Below are 25,346 nucleotides of genomic sequence, written 5' to 3' on the forward strand. Positions count from 1 at the left end.
CGTGAGAAATACGAGCATAGGTGTATGTGTATGAATGTCAGGGGACTAGTGAATTCCATTTACAGTAAAAGGTATTTTATGAAGAGCGCCCGTTACTATTCAGTGAATGTCCGTTTCGATTTTGTAGACTATTCACTATAGTAGTGTAGCCATTATTCATGTAGATGTAAAACTTCTACGGATTCTAGATTTGTATAGTATGAAGGCCTATTCAATCCATGTAATAATCTTTACGAAAAATAATTTTCAAAAGGTAAGTTACTTTTATTACAAATCACGCTCATAATAGCGGCCTAAAATAATATTTATGATCATTTCCCAACTTCGAAGAGCCACACAACAATAGAGATAAGTGATATAAATAGGGTATTACTACCGCGAGCAAATAGAAATATTATCTACACACAATAGCCAGGTAATCCGGCAACCGACAGCTGCTTTTAACATGGCACCCTCTTGTTTTATTTCATTACGCACACATATGCAGAAATCTGCGCAATTCAGTTCAACGTACATGTCTGGTTATGTTCGGGAACGATATTGGGTATTGTGTGAACAAGCAGCAATTGTAGCGGTACATCGTATTGGAGGGAATAATTCACGTGGCTCAGTGCAACCGCCCCGGGGGATGCGCGAATCTGCCGACCTACGGGCTACGGCAGTTGGCTACGGGCCGTAGTGTCGGCGCTACGCTGCCGCTACGCCGTGCTACGAACTACGCGGTTGGGTAAACACGTGCGCGCTCTCGTATTTATTATTATCTGTGCTGCATAGTCCAGTGGAGAGTTCTCTAAATTAATAGTTTTTCTGTGTTTCATATATTATTTTCATTTTGGCGTTACGAGTTTATCTTACGTGTAAGTTTCGTAGGAAAATAAATTATTAAAAAGTTAGAGTAATCTAATTAATTGATGTATTTATCAGCTACAATAATATAATATAGATAAATTAAGATCTTTAAATAAGGCATTATTTTTATACTTAAACAGATATCTTGTTTGGTTATCATTATAATTAAAAATACCTTTTATCCATCAAAATGTAAATTGTTTAAAGATTTAGTTTTGATAATGAAATTCATGCGTGTTGTGTAGGAGTAGTTTAAGTTATTCTCCACCTACTTAGATGTTAACAAAACAAAAATGTTAATAGACTAATTGAAAGAAAAATAACGACATACTCTCTGAAGTTAAGTCGTTTGTTAGTCGAAACCTAAGTTTCATATTGCGAAAGTGTGAATTGTTAAGTTTTTATTTGAACTTGTCTTTTAAGAATAGAATCAATTTGGTACAGAACTTCTAAACTTAATTCTTCGAAAAAGTAAATTAAGATAACATGTTGATTGTGATTTAAATAAACCTTTGAAATTAAATTGTCTGTGCCCATATTTGAAAAAGCAACAATTATTTGAATATCTTAAAAAAAAAATTGCTTTTATTGCCTTAAAGATACGTTAAATTTAACTTTATTCGTTTGTTTAGTAATTGTAGACACAAAAGAAATAAGATGTAAATTATTTTTTGGATACTATACACAATAATCACATTTTTCTGAGTCAAATGGATACATAATAGTTTTTTGCCAAACGTGGAGATTATAGCACAAAGAAGGCTTAAGAGGCTCATAGTCCAGCCAGCAATGGATTTTCACGGGCTATTGATGATTATGTTCTTTTTTTAATTCCAGGGTTGTCAAGAAACAAAAAATACATTACAAATAATTTATGGACAGTTTCCAAAAAGAGTATAGTCAGTGACTTTTAGTGTTGACCCTCTGTACTGTTGTGAGCGTGATAAGAACAATGTACTCTTCAATGTGGTTTATGAGCATCGTGGCTCTGCTCGTGGTGGATGTCAGGACTGGGGCCTTGCAGGATGGCGGTAAGCATGGATCCTGATACTCTTATCTCAAATCAGGGTGAAATATATATTTTCTGTTCCATTCTACGTTGTCAAATTTTATCTTACCTATCACAAACTATATTAGTATGTTCTTGGTATTAATGACTGATGTGAAATTAATTTAAAAGGAGTCCTTTATGTCATTTATACTTATATATAAGCTATAATCGAGTTCAGTGCAGCCATTCAGAAATTAATAATTAATTATTCTCTTATACAAATACACACCAACAAAATAATTAAAACAAATATAATTTAATTAAATGGTAAAAAAACTCGCTATATAAATTAAAATGTTTTTGTAATTACGTAGCAGGACAAATGGTTCTTTTTCATTAAGATAACGAAGGCACCCCGACTGATTGATTGATTGCGCCTGGTCACTGTGTGTCGGTCCAAACAATTAACTGCGGGGATCTTCGCAATATGTTCACAAATCATTAAACAAGGAAACAGAATTTATTTCTCTTTTAAACATATTATAATATCGAGCTTGAATATCATTAAACAGTAATTGTAAGCGTGAAAAAAAATTTAGATTTTTGGAACACAAACCTAGAACTTCCTAAATTTTAGGAAAGTTTTATTCTATTTTCTGAATTTCTGTGAATTCCTTTTTTTAAGTAATTAGCTTATATTATTACAAAGCAGGCACAAAGACCAGATGCGGATTTTCACTGAGAAACCTAACTATGATTTGACAACTCAATAGTAAAAACAAAGACCACATGGTCGGCAGTTGTGGTTACGTGCCTTACGTGATACGTGACATTATTGGTTTTAGATGTCTTAGAAGTCTTACAGTTTGGTGAACTTTAGCTACAGTAAGTAATTACTCTAAAATCTGAATAAAAAACACCAAAACTCTATCTAGAATGAGATATTATGTGGATATTATATTATTATATATTGTATATTACGCATTCTATCGCCGAAGGGGTAGGCAGAGGTGCACATTATGGCGCTGTACAGTGTACAATGCACACCCACTTTTCACAATTTATGCTGTAAGTCTATTGGCATATACCGGGCACATATCCAGACTCCGTACTACTACTGAGAAATTTTCGAAAAGCCGAAAAATATGCCGCAATGCTTTGCCCGACCCGTGAATCGAACTCAAACCCCTTGCCCAGTAGTCGCACATATGACCATTCGGCCAACGAGGCAGTCAGAATAATGACATATCTAGTCATTTTAGTGCATCATGATTAACTATGATAAAAACCTAAACACAACCATAAAATCAAACAAGCAGTTTTAAACCTTAACTCAGACAGTAATATGTCGTATTCTTCTTTATCACCAGTGTGAGGTGGAATAGCTTATGCTTCGGTGAAGACGTCACTCGTTCGGTTCAGTTAGCTTGTTAGTCGGTTAGAGCTGACTGTTCAGGTTGAAAGAAAAACTGAATAGCATTAAAATTTTGTTATTTTATCGAGGCATCGATTTTTTTTTATGAAACACTGCCTGTAATCGAGCTGACGTATTACCTGATGGTAAGCAATCGCCATCGCCCATGGACACTTGAAACACCAGAGGCGTTACAAGTGCGTTCCTGGCTTTTTGGGAGTTAGGAATTTAAGGGTTGTTGTTCGGGAATCTCACTCACACAACGCAAGCGTTGGTTCACGTCGGTTTTCTGTGGTATCACTCCGGTGGAGCCGGCCTATTTGTGCCGAAGCATGGCTCTCCCACAATTGTGTTCAATTTTGAAAGAGAGTATTTTTGATTGATTATAAATTTATCTGTAAATATATAGTAGCATTGTAGCATTAGGCACCTAGTATGGTAATACATGTAATTGTTATGAAATGATCATCAATACATCACATATTTTAGCATTAATCTTCACCAACGTCAAAAACATCCTAAAAGTTCCCCCTTTACGAAAAACTAAAGGCAAGTCACATAAAAACGAAATCAAACAAAGGAATGCTACGTTCATAGCTAGTACCGTGAAGCTAGCACTTAATATTGCTCGTTTCCTGCAGTTCTTACGTACCTGCAATCGTTCAGACCACTTTTAGTTTTAAAGCAATTCACTGCACATCCACGGAAGGTATTCCTTTATCTATAGTCGAGCGAAACGAGGGCCAATAATCCCTGCTCTCAGGCTCGTGTCGGGTTTCCTTGTCCGGACTATACATACTAACGAGCTTTCTATCAGAACGGTCGACTCTGACTTGACTGTTAACTATTAAGAGGCAAACTTTGCAATTATAAGTATGCTGCTGGCTGGTTGATATCGATTTGTATGACTGTTTGGTTTGCAAGTTCTGTTATATTGGGGGATAGTTATTGTCTGTCGACAATTGTAATTAGTCGGAATTTTAATACTAACTAACTATATTTTCGATTGTTCTTTACTTGAAATTAACTCTTGTTCAATAATTTTGTGTGTATCAGGTTTCTGAACATATTACTATCCAAACATTATCAAAACTCTTAACTTAACCGAACTGTAAATAGCATCGCTAAACTTTTATAATTGCTAATTAATACCTACTTTTCTGTTAAACGTTAAACAAAAACGAAACTCGAGACCAGTTTAATAGTTTTAATGAACGTAAGATAGAACACGACGTTCTGTGTTCAGAACAAACGATGCATCAAACTACGTGTCATCCCGCCGCTGCAGCGGTTTAGAAAACAAGTTTCCATAACGAACTCGGTTGTTTGTTTATTTCAAAAATTTCCATGTTCGTAGCGCACCGCATGGAGAAATTGTACCCAGCAAATGTTACCTGGGACGCGGTGCAGAGGGCGCGGGGCGGGCACAAACCGACCAACCCACTTCAAAGGACGCACTTCGTTTAAAATTTTATTCAACTCCAGCTTGAATCAGAAGAGGAATTAAAACAAAATGTCGTTTTACGACGGCTTACAAAGTTTCCCTTTCTTTTACTACCTGATTGGGACGTTTTATTCCAAATGTTGATCGTTAATCGATTAATTTTTCTCTTTGTTACAACGAAGTCAACTTAATACTTCCTTTGGAACGACGAAAATTTATTATTTGAAAAGAGTTTTGCTTTATCGAGTTTGCCACTGTACCGTTTATCAAATGTATACTCTAGTTTTACATGTATCTATATGTACAGCACTATCGGATTCCAATTCAAGTAAAAATCGTATTTGCTTTTGGAATTGCGTCACCGCATTACAGATATCTCATTTTATTTCCACCACAGATAATAAACATTTACAACCGAACATATCGGGAAATTCAAAAGTTATTTCGACACACGAATGGAAGACATACGTAGGTGGTTGAAACGACTTCGTCATTCCGTGAAATATCTGAACACATTCTAATAGGAGTTTCGATGTTACAATTTCCGGGAATCAAATAGCTTATTGAATAGGGCAAGGGTTCCAGTCTATGTGGCAGACGGCGGGATGTTTTATGCCCTGTTTGAATAAGGGACGGGGTGGTAAATACTGGCCAATATCAAACTTTGGCAGACGACGCCGGGAGCAAGAACTGTATAACTATGAAGATATATTTGTGTTCGATATGGATTTGCTTTGGTTATATTCTCGAGTATAGGGGTGCTGTGATCGTTAAATTAAATCGTGTTTTGTGGATGCGAATTGAAAATGGTGAATTAAACCTTTGTGTGGAGATTGGAGGTGTGTTTATTACGTATTTGTGTTGAATTGTGTTTATTACGTATTGATAATTTGAAATTTTATTATAATATGTTTGACACATATCTTTTGAATGTAATAGTTGAGCTTTAGATTTCATACTGAAGTAAATACTTGCTATGTTTCATAACTTGACACTGTTATACTATCATTTAAGTAGATGTGGCTCTGGCTAAAGACAGGCGCTAAAGATGAGATACTTAGAATTTTGACATAAAATCCATACATAACGTGCCAAAATTATATTTAATCATTCTTGATGAGGTTAATTACTTGGAAAAGTTATTTCTAAGGTTTGCCTTCTGAAATTTTCCACCAGACTCAACCCACGTTTTCCTTCAAAAATCAGGAAAAATTGGCGGCACAAATACATGTGTATGGGAGTATTTTCGAGATGAATAGAACCTTCTTCGAATCTAGCACAAATACTCCCTTTGCCATCCATATATAATATGTAGGAGATAGCATGTATGTATGTATGTATGTATGTATGTATGTTAAGATATACATACCTTTTTGAAAGGAGTGAAGGACAAGTGAGTAGTTGAAGTTTTGTACAAAAGGTCAATGCGATCTCTGAAATTCCGAGTAATATATGAATACGAGAACACGACACTTGTTCAGTTCAGACATTAATTGAGTGTATATTAAAGTTATCAGTTGATTTCATTTAAATAGATATTTATGGTTTCATCAGTCAAGTGTTGAACGCAGTTTAGCACTGAGCGAGTTTTTATACTCACATTACATTTTCGGATCCCATAAAGAGTTGTTGAAGTCCGATAATGTGTGATAATGATAAAATGTCAATAATATGTGGGGATTACGTGGGGGACTAAGGGGGAGGCCTTTGTTCAACAGTGGACGTCTTTTGGCTGATGATGATGATGATGACAATGAATATTTGAGGATTTAATACGTCATACAACATATTTCTTGCTGTGTTGTTTTGACTGCACTTTCACATATTAAAAAGTGTAGGAAAAATCACGCTTGCGCTTTGAATATACCTATATTATTCCTGAGAAAACCAAAGATAACACAGACTAAACCTGCTTTGAAGCAGTAGGTACTTTTAATTAATCCCTTAAACGATAACGTCCGAAGCTGCAGCAGTCATGTTGTATCATTTTGTAATTAGGTCGTTTCAGTGTATCGTAGCTGAAAAGAGAATAAAACCTCGTTTCCTTTGGTGGAACTCTTTTATAAAAGGTGAGCTGCAGCTAACTAAAACCGATCGAAATAAAAAAAGGAAAAGTTTACCATGCCAGGTCAAAAACACACAAAAAATGCTCCTAAATTTTTTCCTTATATTTGAATAATCCGTATGAAGCGAGTGCATTGCTATCGGTATTTTTGGATTACAAAAACCTTTTTTGAATTTTTGAAGTAAAATTGCAATGGTAAAGGTACAACTACTATTTGCCAAAGGTGGATTCCATTTTTTTTTATTCCATGGCTGTTGGTTCTACAGTATAGTTTGGATGTTAGTACTATATGCAGAAATTACCATGTTACAAATTCTCAAATTAAAAAGAAATCGGAATTTATACTTTTCGGAGTTCTAGGTCCTCATTATCAAAGACTAGATAGCTTTGTATTTTTAAGTACTATATCAAATATCCAATAGTCTACATAGTTATTACTATCATAATTGATTTTACACGGACATTGAACATCAACATACAGGATGACAGTTAAAAGCTTCATCAACGTTACTCTACCTACCTCCATCCTACATCACAACAGATTGCTACCTACAATGAATGACCCAGTTTCCAATGTTCACAGCTCCTCATATTTCAAAACTGCTTTTAATAAAATTAAATTCTCTCCTTTCATTGTTTTAAATCTTTTCTTTTCTTCTTAAAGTTGTCGGTGCTAGTACATTGTTATTGGATGCTGTTAAGGTGCGCGGATTTTTTGTGCTAATAATTTCGGAGCGATGTTTTGAATCGATTATACTTACTGTGATCGCTCGATTAAAATATTCGCTTTACTTAGACGAAAATCATCGCGTCTATATTTATACGTTATAAATTTTGCCAAAAATATATATTTTGAAAACAGAAACCCACTGTGTATACAACCAGTACACAGTGGGCGTACGTTTCAACTTAATCCTCAAAAAGAACAAACACTAATTAGTTATACTTAAGTTGAACAATCCATCACTTGTTAAGTAACTAGGTCAGTGGTATATTAAGAGCCACTACCAAGAACGGGGGTAGTTACGAGTATAGTCCACACCACAATACGTTCTGCACAAAGAATGCGATGCCAAACGACTCGTTTATTATAACTAAACATGTCATAAACGTCTTTAAAAGCAGTCTGACCATGCGGTCGTAAACTGGTTTACTGTCAGTAGAATAGGCCATTTAATGAAATAATAACTGGAGATATAAAGGCGACGATAAAACGCTGATCGACGCCTAAGGCGCCTTGTTAAGCCCTGTTCAATTTTAGTTTGCCCCAAGCCACGGAATTTTCGCTTGCCCTCTATATATTGCAGCTTTTTATTTCAAAGATGTATGTTTTCTATGAAGTGTGGTTAGGCATCACTTTTATAAATGCAATATGTTATATAATAATAGTAATATTTGTGTGTATTCAGCAAAGTTAGATGAACAAGACGCAAGTTTTATGACAACCTGCAAATCAAATAAAGAATTTTCTTGTTAGTAGGCACATGTTTTTCGCAATTAATTTTAAATTTAATCTGGCTGTGATTGAAAATTTTAAAATTGATTAAATGAAATATTTTTTGATTGTGATTGAAAATTGATTAAATGAAATACAGCCATCGGATTGTATTTCATTTAATCAATTTTAAAAAGAAAACAAGAGTTATTTGGAATATGTAGATTTTACTATATGAGTTCAAGTGATAGCATACGGTCTGTAATAGGCTCGGAGTCTGTAAATAAACTCCCACAATATTGGCTTAATCATATTACTTGGCTATTAGTATAACAATATGTTATGCTTCGAGTATATAGTATCAGCTATTCGCCTTGCAAGCAGTTTCTTAGAAACAAAGTTTCTCCCAAGTAATTTTACATTGTTATCACGAGCAAAGTGTTCGATGGAACACTTTGTGGTCGTTTTTTAGTTTTACTTTGTATAAAATGAAGTTATGTTTTTTGCAGTAACGTTGTAACTTAATATTGTTGTAACAAAAACGTTGTCAAACGATTTAGCTTTAGTTATCGACGGCTTTAATAAAGTTATTTTGTAAACCTTTTTGTTGGAAACGATCGTGACGTCCGGTTTTCTTAATATAAACGCTTTAGGAATTAAAGTTTCTAAGGAATAGAGGAAACTTTGTTTAATCTCTGAATTTAAAAGATACATAATTCAAGTTTTTAATTTTGGAATTACTAGGAATCTTTTTGATTTAACTTAAATGAAATAAGTTTTAATATGATTCAGCTGAATCTATTTGAGAAGCTGCTACTCGTATAATCTGTTCAACTTGAGGTCGGAAATGTAACTGCGGGTCATGGAATTCCAAAATTCGACCTATGGTAATACTCTCTTTTTGCGTTCAATAGGCCGACTAAAGTAGATAGAGAATGACAACAACAAACAATTGTATAGTTTCCCAGGTCAAAAATAAATAATTTTGACTTTTTAATACAATATAATGTCCTAAAATAATCGTACTTCACCCATTAATATTACGATGTCTTTTTAAAAAAAATCTAGCAATTTTTTGAGAAAAAAGTATGGTATTTGACGTGAAAATTTTATGACGTCATAAGTTGCGATCTTATACAAAATTCATAGAAAAGTATCATTTTTGACATTTCGATAAAAGTATTGAATTTGACTAGTTGGAAACAACCGTATTGCGATCCCGCTTCCTGCAGTTATGTATGTGGTTCCTCGTTTTTACGACCAAGTGAAGTGATAGGGACTCAAAAAGTTTTCGAGAAAACTGAAACATACTTATAACGGTTCCCACAAACAGCGGTCGGGTCATGGCGGTGCGGCGTGTGTATTTACAGCGTGGCTCCACATACAGGGTGACATTTTAACTAAAGGCCATTCTCTAATGATCGTGAAACAAATGTGACCCTGCATTTAACCTTTGAAAAAATTTAAGTAGGTGACGAAGAATAAATTGTTGTTCGTTTTTTAAATTTGAATATTTTGTTTATTGTAGTGAAAGAATATTTAGATAATTGGACCCACGTGCTTGTTGCAAATTATTAAACATTGATTATACTGATAGTGAGTCTGTTTACGAACCATAACAGCAACATTTAATTTTCTTTCATGTTTTTATATCTTCACATTTGTCTGCTAACGTTTGTTTTCTTTAAAAGATAACCCCGTACAGTCAAACTTTATCAAAACCAAATAAAACCACTTACAAATGCCAAATTAATTAAAAAAACCACAACAATATTTAAACTAATTCACTCATGTTAACAAGAATCTATTTTCAACGTAACAACATAAATTATTCACACAGAATAGTTACACGTGTAAATGTACACCCTGTATGTAGTATAGTGGGTGTAGCAAGTCGTGATCAAAGTTAGGAAGGGTTGTGTTCACACCGCACAGACCCTCGCTAGTTTGTTGTTATGGCGGTATGTCAAGTCCAACTTTCGACTTCGCCTGACTTATGACTCGACTGCCTCTCACCAATTACTTACGAATTCAATTTGTGTGCCCTTCTAAATCTTACGTGCTATATTTTTATAAGTTGTGGTTTGGTTTGGTGCAATATTTTTAGAGTGTAGACTACTATAAATATTTTAGAATGACGCGACGATGAAATTTTATATCTTTAATATTCTTAATGCCATACTCAGAGAGTAAATGATTACTTAAACTATTTCTTAGCCACGATTTAGTACTAGCTCAAATGAGAGAATGTACAGCGGCAAGACTTAAATATTCTTCACTTTGCTAGTGGAAGTTTTATGTTGTGTTTAATTAAGTAAGTGGCTACAAGGATAAAGTTAAACCATTGTCTTACAAAAAAAAAATCTCATAGACCACACTCTTTTATCAATAGTCCGCAATAAAACAACAATACTCTAAATACACTGAAGTTCAACCATGATTTACTTCTACACAATAATCGAACACAGAGCAACAAAGTAGGAATTTATTTATTATTTTGCATATCACCTGTGCTAACAAAGGCTTGCATGTTTTTTATTGTTTCTGGCAAGGCGCCAGGGTCTCGAATGAAGGCTAATCGAATTTGTTCGATATGCACACTTCGCCTCGTACCGACATAATATCTCTTGTTTGGAATAACATTCACGCTGTAATTGCCTCGAGAAAGTACCTAAGCCCGATTGTTGAACATGGGGTGGCTTTGGGTTCATCGCCATTGGCCATAATTTTATTGTATTTGTGATTTTCTTTTTTGTTATACATATTGTAGTACATATTTATATAACGTAGTAAGTATGTAGTCTAGAATCGTGTCTACGGTATAAGTATACATACTACTGTATAGTATAAGTAGTGTATTTATCCTTCTTATAAGAAATGCATTTCTACTACACAGGACTCACGACTACATAGGACTCATAATACAAAAGTAGTGTGTGTGTTACATTACAAATGCACCTTATTAATTATTATGTTTTTCGACTTACTCACGTAACTAATTGATGAGGAAATCGACTAATTTCAAGCCATGCTAGGGGCTCCTATTTGTGCGCATCATTCCGCGACGACGCTGCGACAAAACATAATAATTAATTTAGTATGTCTCACGAAAGTTATAATTTAAACAAAATACAAGTGTATTATATGTTATGTAATATTTACACTGTACATACATACAGGACAGTTTTCCTAAGAATTTCCTCGTGGTTACATATTCATACTCGATTCCCGGACTAATGCTAATTGTGTATACGGGGACTCGGTGAAGCAAATGATAATTGCTCTGATTACACAAACAACCAGCTCAGTTTCTTTGTTTACCTTTCTAGACTGAGGTTATATTATGCTGAATTTCAAAAATAAAATAATTTCAAGTATGTTGTAAAAAGTATTGGGATTGTTGTTAAACTTTGTAGTTTTACTGAAAGGTAGATAAGCTAATTATACAATAGCAGGTGCTACCACCGAGCTAGCAATAGTGTTTCTTAGTATACAACCAAATCACCAACCGTAATGTATACGAGTGCCTCCCAAACATAATCATTGGACACTGATAAAGGACGTCCAGATAAATCAAAACTATTTTCACAGTTCCTGTCAGTTATAAACAAACAGCTTGTTTTTGAAGTCCGTGGCAAGATGTCGTCATTCCACGAAATGTATTCAACTCAGCCTCAGATATTCAACTAAATAGGCTACCAAGTCGGACCGCAAAGCTAACCCAATCACCAGACTCTCAGTTCAGTTTCACCTTTGACCGAGTTACGAGTTGCAAATTCAATCTTCGACTGGCATCTGTCAGCTGTCCTAACCCGTCACTTTATAAATGGGGTATAACGATGGTTGTGTTTGACATTTGCAAATGTTGCGCACTCTGTGACATACATTACTAATGACCCCTTTTTTCCAGATATACGTCCGAGCCGGTGCCACGCGTGTGCTCTCGGGAACGGGACCACATGTGATGGCAATTGGCCATCTGTCGCCTGTCCCGACGATAGACCACTGTGTGCCACTGTCGCCATCGCTCCTGGTGAGTACTCCAGTCAAATATACTCAGTGTGTTTTAAATATTTATGCGCAGAATAAAGTGAGGTATTTGAACTAAAGTATTAAACTTAAATCTGAATATTTTCGCTTCTATCCCATATAACCGCACGCGGAGTAAATATCTCACGTTATTTTAAATCTGAAAATCCACTCGTACTAATGCTTAAACACTCTGAATGAAGCCAGCTGGGAATGCAGATCATAAAATAAACCCATGAGGCGCGTACAGGCGTAATTTCATTACACTCTAGTATGTTATTGCTCTGTCAAAGAAAAATTGCTCTTTCAGCGAGGAATGGTAATGTTATTGTGAGTTGAATAAGCGGTGAGCGAAATTGGATGGAAATTATCATATTTCTTTATAGCAGACGCTTTTTATAGATTTATATTTTTAGATTGAACATTTGAGATATAATCGGATAGGATATTAAATTGTTATTAATATTCTCTACAGATTTCGTTTCATCGCTGGCGTGTGCGGCCGCCACAAAGACACCGTGTTCAATAAGGAACCATGTGAATAATTCAATTGAATTGACATGTGTATGTCACACCCAGCTTTGCAACACGCCGTTTACTCCCGAATTGCGACATGAACTCCTTAATTTCACGCTGCCTGCAGCGAACAGTACTGTAGATATGGCGCTAATATTCTTCCAAACATCAAAGTTTGCCAACTTTACGGACGACAATCTCTACAAAGCTATAACAATTGAGTTAAGTGAAACGACGACGATTATTTCGAGAAATTTGTCGCAAACGACAACAATGGTGACGGTCCCCGGGACAATAAGCACTCAGACTACATTGAGAGACGTGGAGAAGCCGAGGGCCGAGCCTTTGAAGCAGGAGCCGACGGCGCCGTCTGACGACGACGAGGACGAGGGTGAGGGCAGCGGCGCGGACGAGGAGGCGCGCGTCCACAACCACGCCGCATCGGCCCCGGCCGCCCCGAGCTCCTTCCTCCCCGCCAAAGAGAACAGCGCACCTCCTTTATACACAAACTTACTCCTCACTACATTATTCACATACCTCCTAGTCTAGACGCAAATTAAAACAACCCTAGGTGTATTCAAAATTTTCTCTAATAAGTACAATAATATTAAGAGAGTAATTTATGAATTATACCCAGAGAATTTAACTGATACTAGCGTTGACCTGTTGGGAACAAATAAGTACGTTTTGTAACTTCACGTATTTCAACCTCCTTTTGATTTACGAAGCTAAGGGCGGTTAGACTATTAAGTACACTATTTAGTGTTTAAGTGCCACTTAGAGTTATGTTATCCTGCCATTTACTGTTTTAGTATACAAAATTATGAATAAAAGCTCAAAATTTAAACCTATGAAACAACGCCTCTACTCCTCTTATACAATGTACACGCAGTCGTAATAATTGTAAGAAATAGGACACTATAATAAGCACTTTCTGCTTTGATCCTAAAGAAATGTTTCATATTATTTGTCCCATCTTTTACCTAACTGTAGGTACCTATCGCCTTCACATTTCCAAATAAATTTGTGATACGTTAGATCCTTGTGCCAAATATAATATTGTAAATACTAATGAGGTTATTTGATATAGAGTTTCGTGTTCAACAAATTAGAATTGACTACGTAATCTTTTTGAACAATCACAGACGTATTTCAGTAGATATTATTGACTTACAAATGAAATTCCACAATTCTCTAAACAAGAATTCATGTACTATCAACAAAAGTGATCGTGACTGACTTACTTTTATTCATTAAACGAATTAAAAATATGGAAACTAATACTAAAAATAAGCAAAGAAGATGTTGAACACCATACTATCAATGATATCGAGTCAAGCATCATATTTGTTGACAGTACTCACTCAAGATTTGATTGTACATACGAGTACTTAGCTAATAGTTGAGCAACTCTTATTAAAGAAGTTTGGCTATATACATACTTCACTGATCGATTTTTAATATGAGAATGTAATAAAAGTGATAAAAATGTAATTTTATTAGGATAATATTGGTAAACCAACTTCTTGGGAGTGGAACTCGCAAGAAACAGGAAAGATAAGTTCTTTAACAGGATTTTTCTTATTTTTATCAGACTTTAAGGTAATGTATTTATTTTGAGTAATGGGACAGGTGTACCAAGTTACTAAAACTTGTAATGATAATTCTGTTTATTATATGTACTAACATTTCGAGACACACATTTATTATTTTGTTTCTATAATTATTAAACGATTGTGTCTTAAGTACAATGTAATCTCTTTGAGACACACACATGCAGCTCCGATATTATCATGTCTAGAGTAAGAAACTCGAAATCATAAAAAAATCGACCAGAGACGACTTAGTAGACGATAACTTGTAGAAACGAAAAATGAATTTTATTAGATTCAAAGTATGGATACACTTTTAAATATTTGAAGCCTGTAATAGTCTGAAACATAGTAAAACATATTGCGGCCACAAACTCCTTTATCCATACTTATAGATATAGCGTCAATTAATATCACCATCGATCTATTGTTTTAAAAAACATGTTGTTGTGATTTATTAAATAAATAAATAAAAATAGCAACCTTTTTTTTGTTTTATTTAACAAAATGGTCATTGTTAATTTTTATAGTACCTAAGCTGGTAAACGTGCTGACGGATCACCTAGTGTTTTTTTTTTGGTGCATTGTGCCCGATGCTAAATATATCATTTTTCTTACTTGATGGTAAGCAATCGTCGCCGCTTATGGACAACCGAAACACCAGAGGCGTTACTAGTGCACTGCCGACCTTTTGGGTATTAGGAATTTAAGAGTTATATCCCAGATTCAGGGAATGCCTTCTCTTGCTGTACTATTCTATTATTAGTCTAACAATATCGAAAATAAAATGTAAACGGCTCAACTTGAAATAGAACCTGAAATCCTTCTTGCTCTCTTTCCACGACAATCAAGTTATAGCCAATTAAGACCTGAATTTTAAAACTACTTCAAATTTGTATGCCAGGAAAAACCGCGGGCAATCCTAGTATATACAAATACATACATAATCTACCTACGTATGGTACGGTTATCCGTACCTGTTAACACAGCAATGTACCCGGTTCGAATTAATTGAACCGTGTCCACTGTCTAGTACAACAATGCAGCAGTTGATGCAATCTATGTTTTTTCTCCCGCATATGTACAAAATGAACATGGCACATAAAATATTTGAACAAATGGACACGAGCCGTTAGTTGTATTGACTGATGAGGGTAACATTTATCCAACTGGTTCAGTACGAAGGTTATGTTTTTTGTTTTACTGAGAGTAGTATGAACTAGTTATAATAAGGGGATTTATTTAGCATCAGTGGTAAAGTGATGTGTTGACTTACAACAACAAACTAATACAATTGATACTTGACAGTGTGATAGTCAGTGCCAGTAGTCAAATATGTAGTTGTATTTTTTTAATTTTTATAATCATAGGATTCTTGTCTTTTACGGCATACAGGTAAGTAACAAGAGTGTACAAAACTTTATCTTAGAGGTTTTGTTCTTATATGGAGCAAAATAGCCGAAGATTTGATACCTACTGAGAATTTCGATAAATACATGAAAATCTCTAGTAAAACGTATCCCGTTCCAAGTTCTAATAAATGTTTACAGTGTAAAATAAAACAAAATGAACGTAACACTATAGTACGGGATATTGGCAAGTATAAGCGGAAAAATTGAGCCGGAAGGTTTAACGGCAGCTCCGGCGCTATTCTCAGAAAACCACGTTTTACTTAAAATAAGAAATGTTTGGAATGAAATGAAAACAAAACATGTGTTGTTGGGTGCTATTCCTGGATTTACGTAGAGGTGAACAATATTATCAAAACTAAATGTATATTTATAGGGTTGGAATATTGTTGTTAGAACAACTCGTATAGTATAACAACACGCTTCGTATTCTGCGAAGGGATAGCTGAAATAGGTGCGTTTAAAGGCTCTGATCCTGCGGTCTGTGGAGTATGTATTGTAGGTAAAACTCATTAATAAATATTATAACGCTGGTGTATTTATGAGTAATCTTGTTAGTTGCGAAAGCGTTATTTCTTTTTCATATTTTTTAATATAGAAAAGCATAAAATAACAAAGAACTTAGATCAGTTTCTGAATAACATAGATAGTTCTGCGCAAACTTATTAAAGATAAATAATACAGAACCTAAAGGGACGGTTATAAAGAGTAACTAATAGTAATTGCAACACAAACTAGTATGATAATATCGTATGTAAGTATCTAAGATTCTGGAATACTTCTTCAATACGTAGCAAGCAAAGGACACTCGCCAGTACTCTAGCGGCACTACGACATCGCTGCGTCATCGTCTGCGGACAAAACAACAACGATTCATATAAGATGAGATTTTCGACGCCATTTTAACACAATATTTCTTTTTTGTAAAGGGTTTGGCTTTGTATTTGTGCCAGATATATGTAAATAAGCTAAGTCGTAGTCACAGGAAACCGTTGGATGCGGATCGCTTCCCATCAGTCTACCTGAAAGTCATCGAGTGAAACCTATATATGCAATGCACGTTTTGTGGCTTACTACTAAACAATGAGTTTACTTGTAAGTACGTCTCTGTGTAGAGTCTAAATTCCCGGATTGATATAGAAAAAAAACTACAATAATAACGAAAATCTAGTTTAATTTCTATTAAGAGTTATTAAATAAAGTACTATTTTAATGAAGTAAAAACTATGACTTAATTATTTACAACTTAAAAATACCTAAAAAGAAATAAAATCTAACTTAATAAAGTAATCCGAGTTACAAGCTACCCATTGTACATTATCTAAAGTAAGTCAGGTTCGAACAACAATATTAAAGTGTGTCGATGAATATCTATGGAAGCCGTGTCAAAGCCGACACCTCTTTCAACTTCAAACAAAGGCGGTGCTCCGCGCCGAGCGCACTCCACGTTAGCGACTGTCATATGCACACCGCTACTCTATGAAGGACTAAACTGTAACAACAGGCTGTATTGTGTCTTATTTTTAGGTGATTTAGGTTGCTTTTTTAAAAAGTGATACATGTAGGTCAAGAAGCTTATTGATAAAAGTTGAACTTCAATCATCTTCTCTGAACTTCGGTGAAAGGATTAAACTCACGACTTTAAAGTACATAGTAACTTTAAAGTTAATATTTTGCTCAGGAGTAATCTATTGCAAATAACTGACATTGATCCAGAAGTTCACTGACACAATACATATACTCTGAGCTTCGAAATAAATCAAAACGAATAACAAGTACCTCACTAAAAATATTGCTCCCAAATACTCCTAATCATGAAATTAATTTAACAGTAAATAAATATATTTTTAAATAACATGACACAAGTTAGGTATAACTTTCGTGAGACATACTAAATTAATTATTATGTTTTTCGTCTTACTCACGTAATTATTTGACGACGAACTCGACTAGATTCAAGCCATGCTAGAGGCTCATATATTCACAACGGTCGCCGCGTCGTGTGTCACGGAATGTTGCTCATAAACAAAATAATAATTCTATGTAATAATCATACGAAGGAGAAAAAAACATAATAATTTATGACAAAAATTATAAACCAAACTTTAGCTTATCTTAAAACTACGAACGAAACACAGAGAGGCGTCACCCGACAGATTATGCAGCAAATGGAATGCAAAGTTAACACGGCGCGTTTAAGCGGCGCATCACATAAGTAGGGTTGTACACACAACTACCGAGAGTCGGGAACTCACTGAATATATTCAGTGAACTGCTTCTCAATTAGATAATTAACAATGAAGCTCGGCAACATATTCCTATAATTGTTACTCGTGTGTTTGTTTGTGAAATGAGATGATTAGAACTGTGTTTATACGAGTAGTCGGGAGTTGTTATCACACTAGTGGCATCGCATCGTTCTCTGTTACATGGGACTAACAAGATAACTCGTGTACATACGAAATTGAACTTTATTTATACACCAGTACCCCATACAGTCAAAATATACAGTTCCCATAAAGTAGTAATGGCCTGGAGGTTTAAGACGCCGAGGTACACGCAAACCTACCAACGGCAAGTACCATTGTCATTTGTTCCGAGTTATATGTACTATCTAAGATTATACCCCTTTTTAAAAAAAGCTTTTACTTCCATTGTTTTGATTCGATATTACGATAACAAGACAATTATCTAGCTGGTTAAACATTCCTAGAGAATGATAAATTATACCAGAAAACAGTAAGTGATTTATTGGAATTTTATCTCACGTTAATACATATATCCATTGTTAATTTATACAAGTCTGACACTTGTAAGTTTTAATAATTAACAGTGAAAGTAATGAATAACAAAATCCATGGAGAGAGAGTGAAACACTGCGTCACACCTGCACATATGCTACATCCGTACTCTGTACATTACAATCTCCTAAACAAAGTGAGAACAATGGCCGCACGAAGTCCTATTTGCAAATTATCAACATTATTAATGTGGGACGGTGAAGTTGGCAAATTATTTTTATGCCCAAAATCCCTTTATAAGCACGGACAAAAGCCGCATTAGCTACAAATTAAATTCATGAAACCATAAAGTGTTCTGTTGTTCGTAGCACAGGACCGCGGCTGGTTTTGTTCCTTCAAAGGTACGATTTTGGCTTCACTAATATTGTTACGCTTCTTTTTTGTTAAAAGTAAATTGTTAAAGATTTTTTCCTCGGCTTTCCCTTTGAACAAGCTCGAGAACACGCAGTGCTTCAAAGAGAACTAATTTTAAACTCCATGATTAAAAACGATGTTCATTTTGTTTAAAGCCACTTGTCTGGATCGACGTGCCCGCTGCTTGTTTCGCTGTAACTTTAAATAATGCTCTTTTAGGGCCCGCTTTATAGAGACATTTGATACTTTCGTAGGACGAAAGGCTTAAACACAGGCTGGGAGCAGCGCTAACAAAAGACTCGGCGACCTTCTTTTTTAATGATTACGGTACAATAAAAACCGTGTTATACGCGGATATAATATAAAGTGAAATCATTGTTATTGCTGTCAGTTACAAGGCAAGAACAAGCTTCACGATATTTTCCATTTATTTCAACAATATGTAGAGTAGTTGCCTTTATCATATAAAAGAGGCGAGCCATCGCCCGCCACAACACATCAATTATATACTTCATTCTATTGTTGAGCAAAATACGAAATACCTTTCTGTACCTATACAAGGAATTCCTTAGAACCCTAACTTATAAATATTGTAAAATAGAAAATAATTATACATTCCAAATACGACACATATAATTGCTCTATATAACTAATTTCTTTATACAATTAGGAACGTGTGGAAGGTGGAACACCTTTGTAATTACAAGTACACGTGTCGCCTAAAAATTAAGGGGCGAAAGCAGTATAACCGTTCCAAACGTTCCAATATTGGGGACCCCAATCTATTCAGGTACTTACGTCGTTACGTAATACTTAAAGGCTACTTGAAATGTACGTTGTATAAATACTCATAATTTTCAACTGTACCAAATTGTATGAAATTCAAATTCAAATTAGCGCCGAGGAAAATTGTCGTAGACCCGTTCTTAAACGTTTATTTCCAGGGCTTTGTAGAAGTTTTGTTGACTCGCCAACACGACAATGGCTAGTGTCTATTTCAGAATTCGTGTAACGTTTTTATTTCATTAAAGGTCTAGTATTCGTTCTTTTTATAAACCGTCTTTTTTGTTATTGGATGTAATATCACGCCATACTCCATTGAAAATTTGAAAAGGCATGAATGAAAAGTTTGATACTTAATTACTTATATACATATTAGAATAAATACATTTTATAAATTAAACTAATAATAATTTAATAATAAACTGATAAATAAATTAAAATAAAAATAAAGTTGCTATGAAGTTCTTAAATTGCTTTTTCATTGTAGCGTTTAATTAGAAGTATTTAAATACCTGTGACTTTTGAAGAAAATAGAATGAAACATTTTTCTAAGTTAAATAGAAGATAGTTTGCTACCAAAACCACAACTCAAACGAACAACTCTAGCATAAAGAAGTAGCCGCCAACCGTCATACGGTAAGTAAAATCGAATTAAAAGGGGTTGTCAAATTACGTGCGATACATGTTCGTTAGTAACTCGATTATGGAGGCTGTGTCGATAATTACGTCACTCAGCCAATCTGTCAGTCAGCGAGGGAGGCCTTTAATTATCGAGCTCGATTTGATTGACTAAGTTAGTTCACTAACAAACCTAAATACTACATGGTACGTAATGTGTACCAGTGATGTTTAATTCAATTTTGTGTATTAGTCTTATCACTTCATCTTAGCTTAATGATTGTACGAAGTTTTTGATTTGGTCTCCATAATTGGGAAAAGGAGATCATTAAGGTTTCATAAATTTTTGGGCCTTTTCAGAAAGTGCCGTGCCAACGAAAAAAAGTGGTACGTATCGATAACTATTTCTATATTCTAGCTACTTGGATACATTTTGATGTGTTTTTAGCTTCACCTTCTTTACTTTCTGAAGAGAATAAAGAAATACACTCTTTATTTTTTCATTTGTTGATTTAAATATTATCCAGAGAAGAGATTTTTCAAGCCAGACATTATAGTGTACCAAAAATATATGTGAGCATCGAGGCAAGGATTTTAAGAACTTTCTAGTTTTTATAGAAAAAATCACATTTAACTAGTTGTTCCCTATTTGTTTAAGTAGCATCTCTGTGGGGTACCATACAGTTTATCAAACAGCAGGGTTCTACATTCCATTGTTTCTTATTTAAGTCTGAAGGATCTAGAAGCATATTTGTGAATACACTGAGATTCTCAGCTTAGTGCACAATATGCCTTTGGCGTATCGTCATTATGAGTTTATTCAACAAGAGATTTCATTTATTGTACTGTTAACATTGAAGCAAAGAGCGTATTCCTTTTAAAAGACTGGCTACGCACCAGTGTCTCCTCTTGTGTTTCGGATGTCCATGAGCAGAACTGATCGCTCATCATCAGGTGGCCCATCTGCTCGTTTGCACTCTAATCCATAAAAAAGTAACATATCTTAATCGTGAACATATCATCAGACTAATGGAATATTATAAATGTCAAAGAAGTATGTTAGAATGTACGCACTGTTCTACTATAAGTATTTAATCGTTTTTGAAACTGAATGTTGAACACAAAGAATAGACAACACTATTTTAGTATATTAAATCGAGTATATTCGTAGGTAGGAGTATGTTGAGGTATTAGCAATAGGTATTACTGTTTTAGAGATCTTCAATGGTTTCACTCTAACCTAAGGAAGCACAAAAAGCGTTGGTTTCGGTTTACTGAGGTCTTAGTTGTTACATGTGTAACCTATTTTGAGTTAGATGATCACAATTAAATATGTGTTCTTGTGTAGTCAATTGATTTTGAACTCTTTGGTGAAGGTATTTAGGCCCTTTTTAATTAGACAGTAAGTATGTTGAATATACTTAGGTGGCTTCTTAGGAAAAATAAAAACAAATATACTCCCAAATATTAAATCGAACACATGATTTAAGTTTAATATTTAAGACTACATGTAATTTATCCTGTAAAGAATTTTTGAATAAAAATTTATTTATTTATTATAATTTATTTATAATTTATGTAAAATCCCAAAGATACTTGTATTAATATAAAGTGCTGTTGAACGACCTAAAAGTACTATAGTAGATAAAACCCAACCAAATGTTACTACAAATATGTTTCGTCTTTAGGTACACTTTAGCAAACAACCCAGTACCTACTCCCATAATACTAAAAGAACGAGATCACAAAGAACTGCCGAAAAATCTAGTCGACCCTAGTTCGAGAAGATTCGAATACAATCGGAAGGCACTTGAATCGACTTATTTGTGAACGAGCGAATATAAACCACTAGCTACTTCCGCGCGGTTTCACCCGCTCTGCTTGGCTGCTATTAGTCATAGCGTGATGTTTATAGCCTGTAGCCTTCCTCGATAAATGCACTATTCAACACAAAAATAATTATTCAAATCGGACCAGTACTTCCGGAGATTAGCACGTTCAAACAAACAAACAATGAAACAAACTCTTCAGCTTTATAATATTATTATATATATATATTATATAGTATAGATTGAGTTACATCACTAGTTCATATTTATGTTATACTCTCGTTATTACTCAGTACCATAGTGAAAGACATTCATTTTTATTACCTTTTGTCATTTCCACGATGGAATGGAAAATAAAGAGAAAAGAAATGGAATACAAAGCAAGTTCAAGTTGTGAGATTCAAATATGAAGGAGTACAATGAACAAAACGATGTGCTACGAGCCTGAGGATATTATAGTGAGGTGGTTTTTCTGTGAGATCTGAACATCATTTCACATTTATCATTTGTTCTTGCCGCTTAAATACAAGAAATATAGGCAACATACCTAAATATAAATATGTGATCGAAAAAATTAACTCTTAGGTCTCTGCTCCATTCATATTAATATTAAATTAGTTAATCCAAATTAGATTAAATAACAACAGTTATACATTAATTATTGTGATTTTCGGCTTATTTACGTAATTATTTGACAAGGAACTCGACTAGTTTCAAGCCATGGTAGAGGCTTATATTCATGAGCAGCATTCCGTGACAACTAGTCTAGAACTCGGGAGAAAAAACATAATAATTTAGTAAGTATGTCTTACGAAAGTTATAATTAAAATAGTTATACAGGTAATCTTGCTCTTTATAATCTAACGAAGAGACCTACCAACAAAATCCAAAATTACAGAAAGCAAATTCTAGTTTTAAGAACTATTTCAACATTCTTGAGAACATTAAGAAATTGTCAATGTTTCCCGCAAAATACGCAAAGATTATCAAGTTTAATGGCGGAGAAATGTGGCTAAGCCGTTACCACGCACAATACGCACTGCGAAACACCCTGTATGTACACACGCAGATCAACTTACACCAACCTGTCAAACATCTGCAATAGATTCTCGACTCTATCACAAAACACAAGGGTTGAAAACTGAATAAAGATATTTGACAGTTTGGTATACGTTGACCTGCCTCTGTTTGTACTTTGGCACATTATCAAGTAAGTGTTCCAAGTTCCAAGTTAGTATTGTAAGTGGAGATCTGGTTGTCATCAGTAAATGCGGAGACAATGCGAGGATTACCGTCCCTCCGTCCTCCCTGGCGCTCGTTACACTAAGCTGTAAGCAGCCTTCTGCCTACCCAATTATAATTATCTTTGTTTCTTAGGATAGAAGTTACGTAATCTAATGTTATGCTGTTTTTGTTCTAAAGTGTAAGCTGATATTATCTATCGTATGGCCTTTTATACTCGACGGGGCAGGCAGAGGTGCACATTGTGCCACTTACAATCTACACCCACTTTTCACCATTCGTTTTTTTTTCCATTTAATAGGGGGTGAGCCTATTACCATATACTGGGAACAAGTCCAGACTCCGCGCTACTACTGAGAAATTTTCGAAAACCTGAAAAAAGCTTAGTAATAATTTGCCCGATATCGAACCCGATGCCCTTTGCTTAGCAGTAGCACTTGTGACCACCTGTTCAATGAGGCAGACAGCAGATATTTTCTGTCAATTTTAATTCATTTTTGCCTGATCGTTGTATTAAACCTTAGTCAGGTTCAGCTACTATGCATTACCAATAAAGCGGTAGTGAATTTAATGGTTGACACAATTTTAGATTCAGCTAGTAAAGAAATAATTCTATAATCTCTAATAACTTTATTGCAAAATCTACCTCCTCTTAAATACAATTAATTATATTTTCCAATTGCACTACTGTTTCATAATAAAATAGACAATACATTATTCATTGTGGGACATCATTATAAAAACTCATGACACCGTAATTGTGACTGTTGTTCCCTGGGATTAAAACACAGGGATCGCTTGAAACAAAGCTTTGTGTGTACCTACTTACTTACATACTACATGTACTACACTATGTACTAGAGAAAGTAAAGAATTTTATACATTTAATCCTCGAAAGATATTCGTAGCGGAAATAGTGTGCTTAAATCTTGGACGGGGTTTCTTCTGCATAGAAATCTACGCTTGAATCTAGGAAATAGTTTTACAAATTACTTTTATCATGAAATTTTCGTATGTCTTAATATGTTATTGTTATATCATTCATCTAATATATAAAATTTCCATGTCACAATGTTAGTTACCGTTCGAAACGGCTTTATTTTACAGATTTTTACCAAATTTTATATGCATATTCAGTAGGTCTGAGAATTGGTTACTATCTATTTTCAATACCCCTAATGATAAGGGTTGTTCACCCTTAAATTATTTTTTATTTTTTAACGAAATAATTTATAAGGCAAAACAACGTTTGCCGGGTCAGCTAGTATAAAAAATGCTACGAAAATTTTAGAAAATTGTCAGTAACAAGGGAAAATTGCCTCGTACTACCAACTACAGCAAAACAAAAGAGTATGACACAAGCAGATATGACTAGAGAGATACAATGTTACCACCTTACAAGTTCTGGTGAGCAAAATCGGAACTAAATTTCACCTAAGCAAATGAGCAACGTAAAAAGTTTTCACAAAGAAACTAGCGACACTGTCAACTGTAAAGTTAACTTGGTGGCCACTATAAGCATTTTTACACTGGCGTTGTTACGTCAGCAGAAAAATAATGGCTTCCAAAGAATTAGCGGTAATAGAGTTCGCGGCTTAGAAGATAGATAGAGATAAATAGTGGTGCGCCAACCTGACAACAACCAGCATTAATCGAGCGAGGGACTAAAATAATTTGTACTTTATTTATGTTACTTTTTTAAACTTGTTTCTTTATTTCTCTTTTCGAAATTTAAATTGTGCTCATGAAATGAGGTTGCTTACAGCCTCAAAATACTTACTTACTTAAAATTCATATTTTTAGAATCTGCCACGCTTTTGTATTGCTACATAATCTAAACATGATTACCTATCTTTGATGTTGATTTCATTAGGACACATTCATAGGCGAACTCCTATAGTAAAATGGGTAGTCTCCTTTACTACTGGTAGGTACTATGTGTATGATAATAAGTAGGTATTGAAACGCAGTTATT

General features: G+C 34.6%; 1 protein-coding gene across 1 annotated transcript; it reads left to right on the forward strand.

Annotated features, from left to right (window-relative positions):
- Nucleotides 1–653: 653 nt before the first annotated feature.
- On the forward strand, nt 654–14,821 carry LOC118278198 (uncharacterized). Its single transcript, XM_035597309.2, has 4 exons — nt 654–857; nt 1,687–1,880; nt 12,109–12,231; nt 12,703–14,821. The coding sequence occupies exons 2-4, from the start codon at nt 1,802–1,804 to the stop codon at nt 13,290–13,292; spliced, it is 792 nt and encodes a 263-aa protein (XP_035453202.2). The 5' UTR covers nt 654–857; nt 1,687–1,801; the 3' UTR covers nt 13,293–14,821.
- The last annotated feature ends 10,525 nt before the right edge of the window (nt 14,822–25,346 follow it).

Source organism: Spodoptera frugiperda, chromosome 18, assembly GCF_023101765.2.
Source record: "Spodoptera frugiperda isolate SF20-4 chromosome 18, AGI-APGP_CSIRO_Sfru_2.0, whole genome shotgun sequence".
NCBI lineage: Eukaryota > Metazoa > Arthropoda > Insecta > Lepidoptera > Noctuidae > Spodoptera > Spodoptera frugiperda.

Excerpts from the sequence above, each read along its gene's own strand:
- LOC118278198 (XM_035597309.2), top strand. The coding sequence starts at position 1,802 with ATGTACTCTTCAATGTGGTTTATGAGCATCGTGGCTCTGCTCGTGGTG. Across the intron at positions 1,881-12,108 it reads TGGGGCCTTGCAGGATGGCG|ATATACGTCCGAGCCGGTGC; the intron begins GTAAGCATGGAT and ends CCTTTTTTCCAG. Across the intron at positions 12,232-12,702 it reads CACTGTCGCCATCGCTCCTG|ATTTCGTTTCATCGCTGGCG; the intron begins GTGAGTACTCCA and ends TATTCTCTACAG.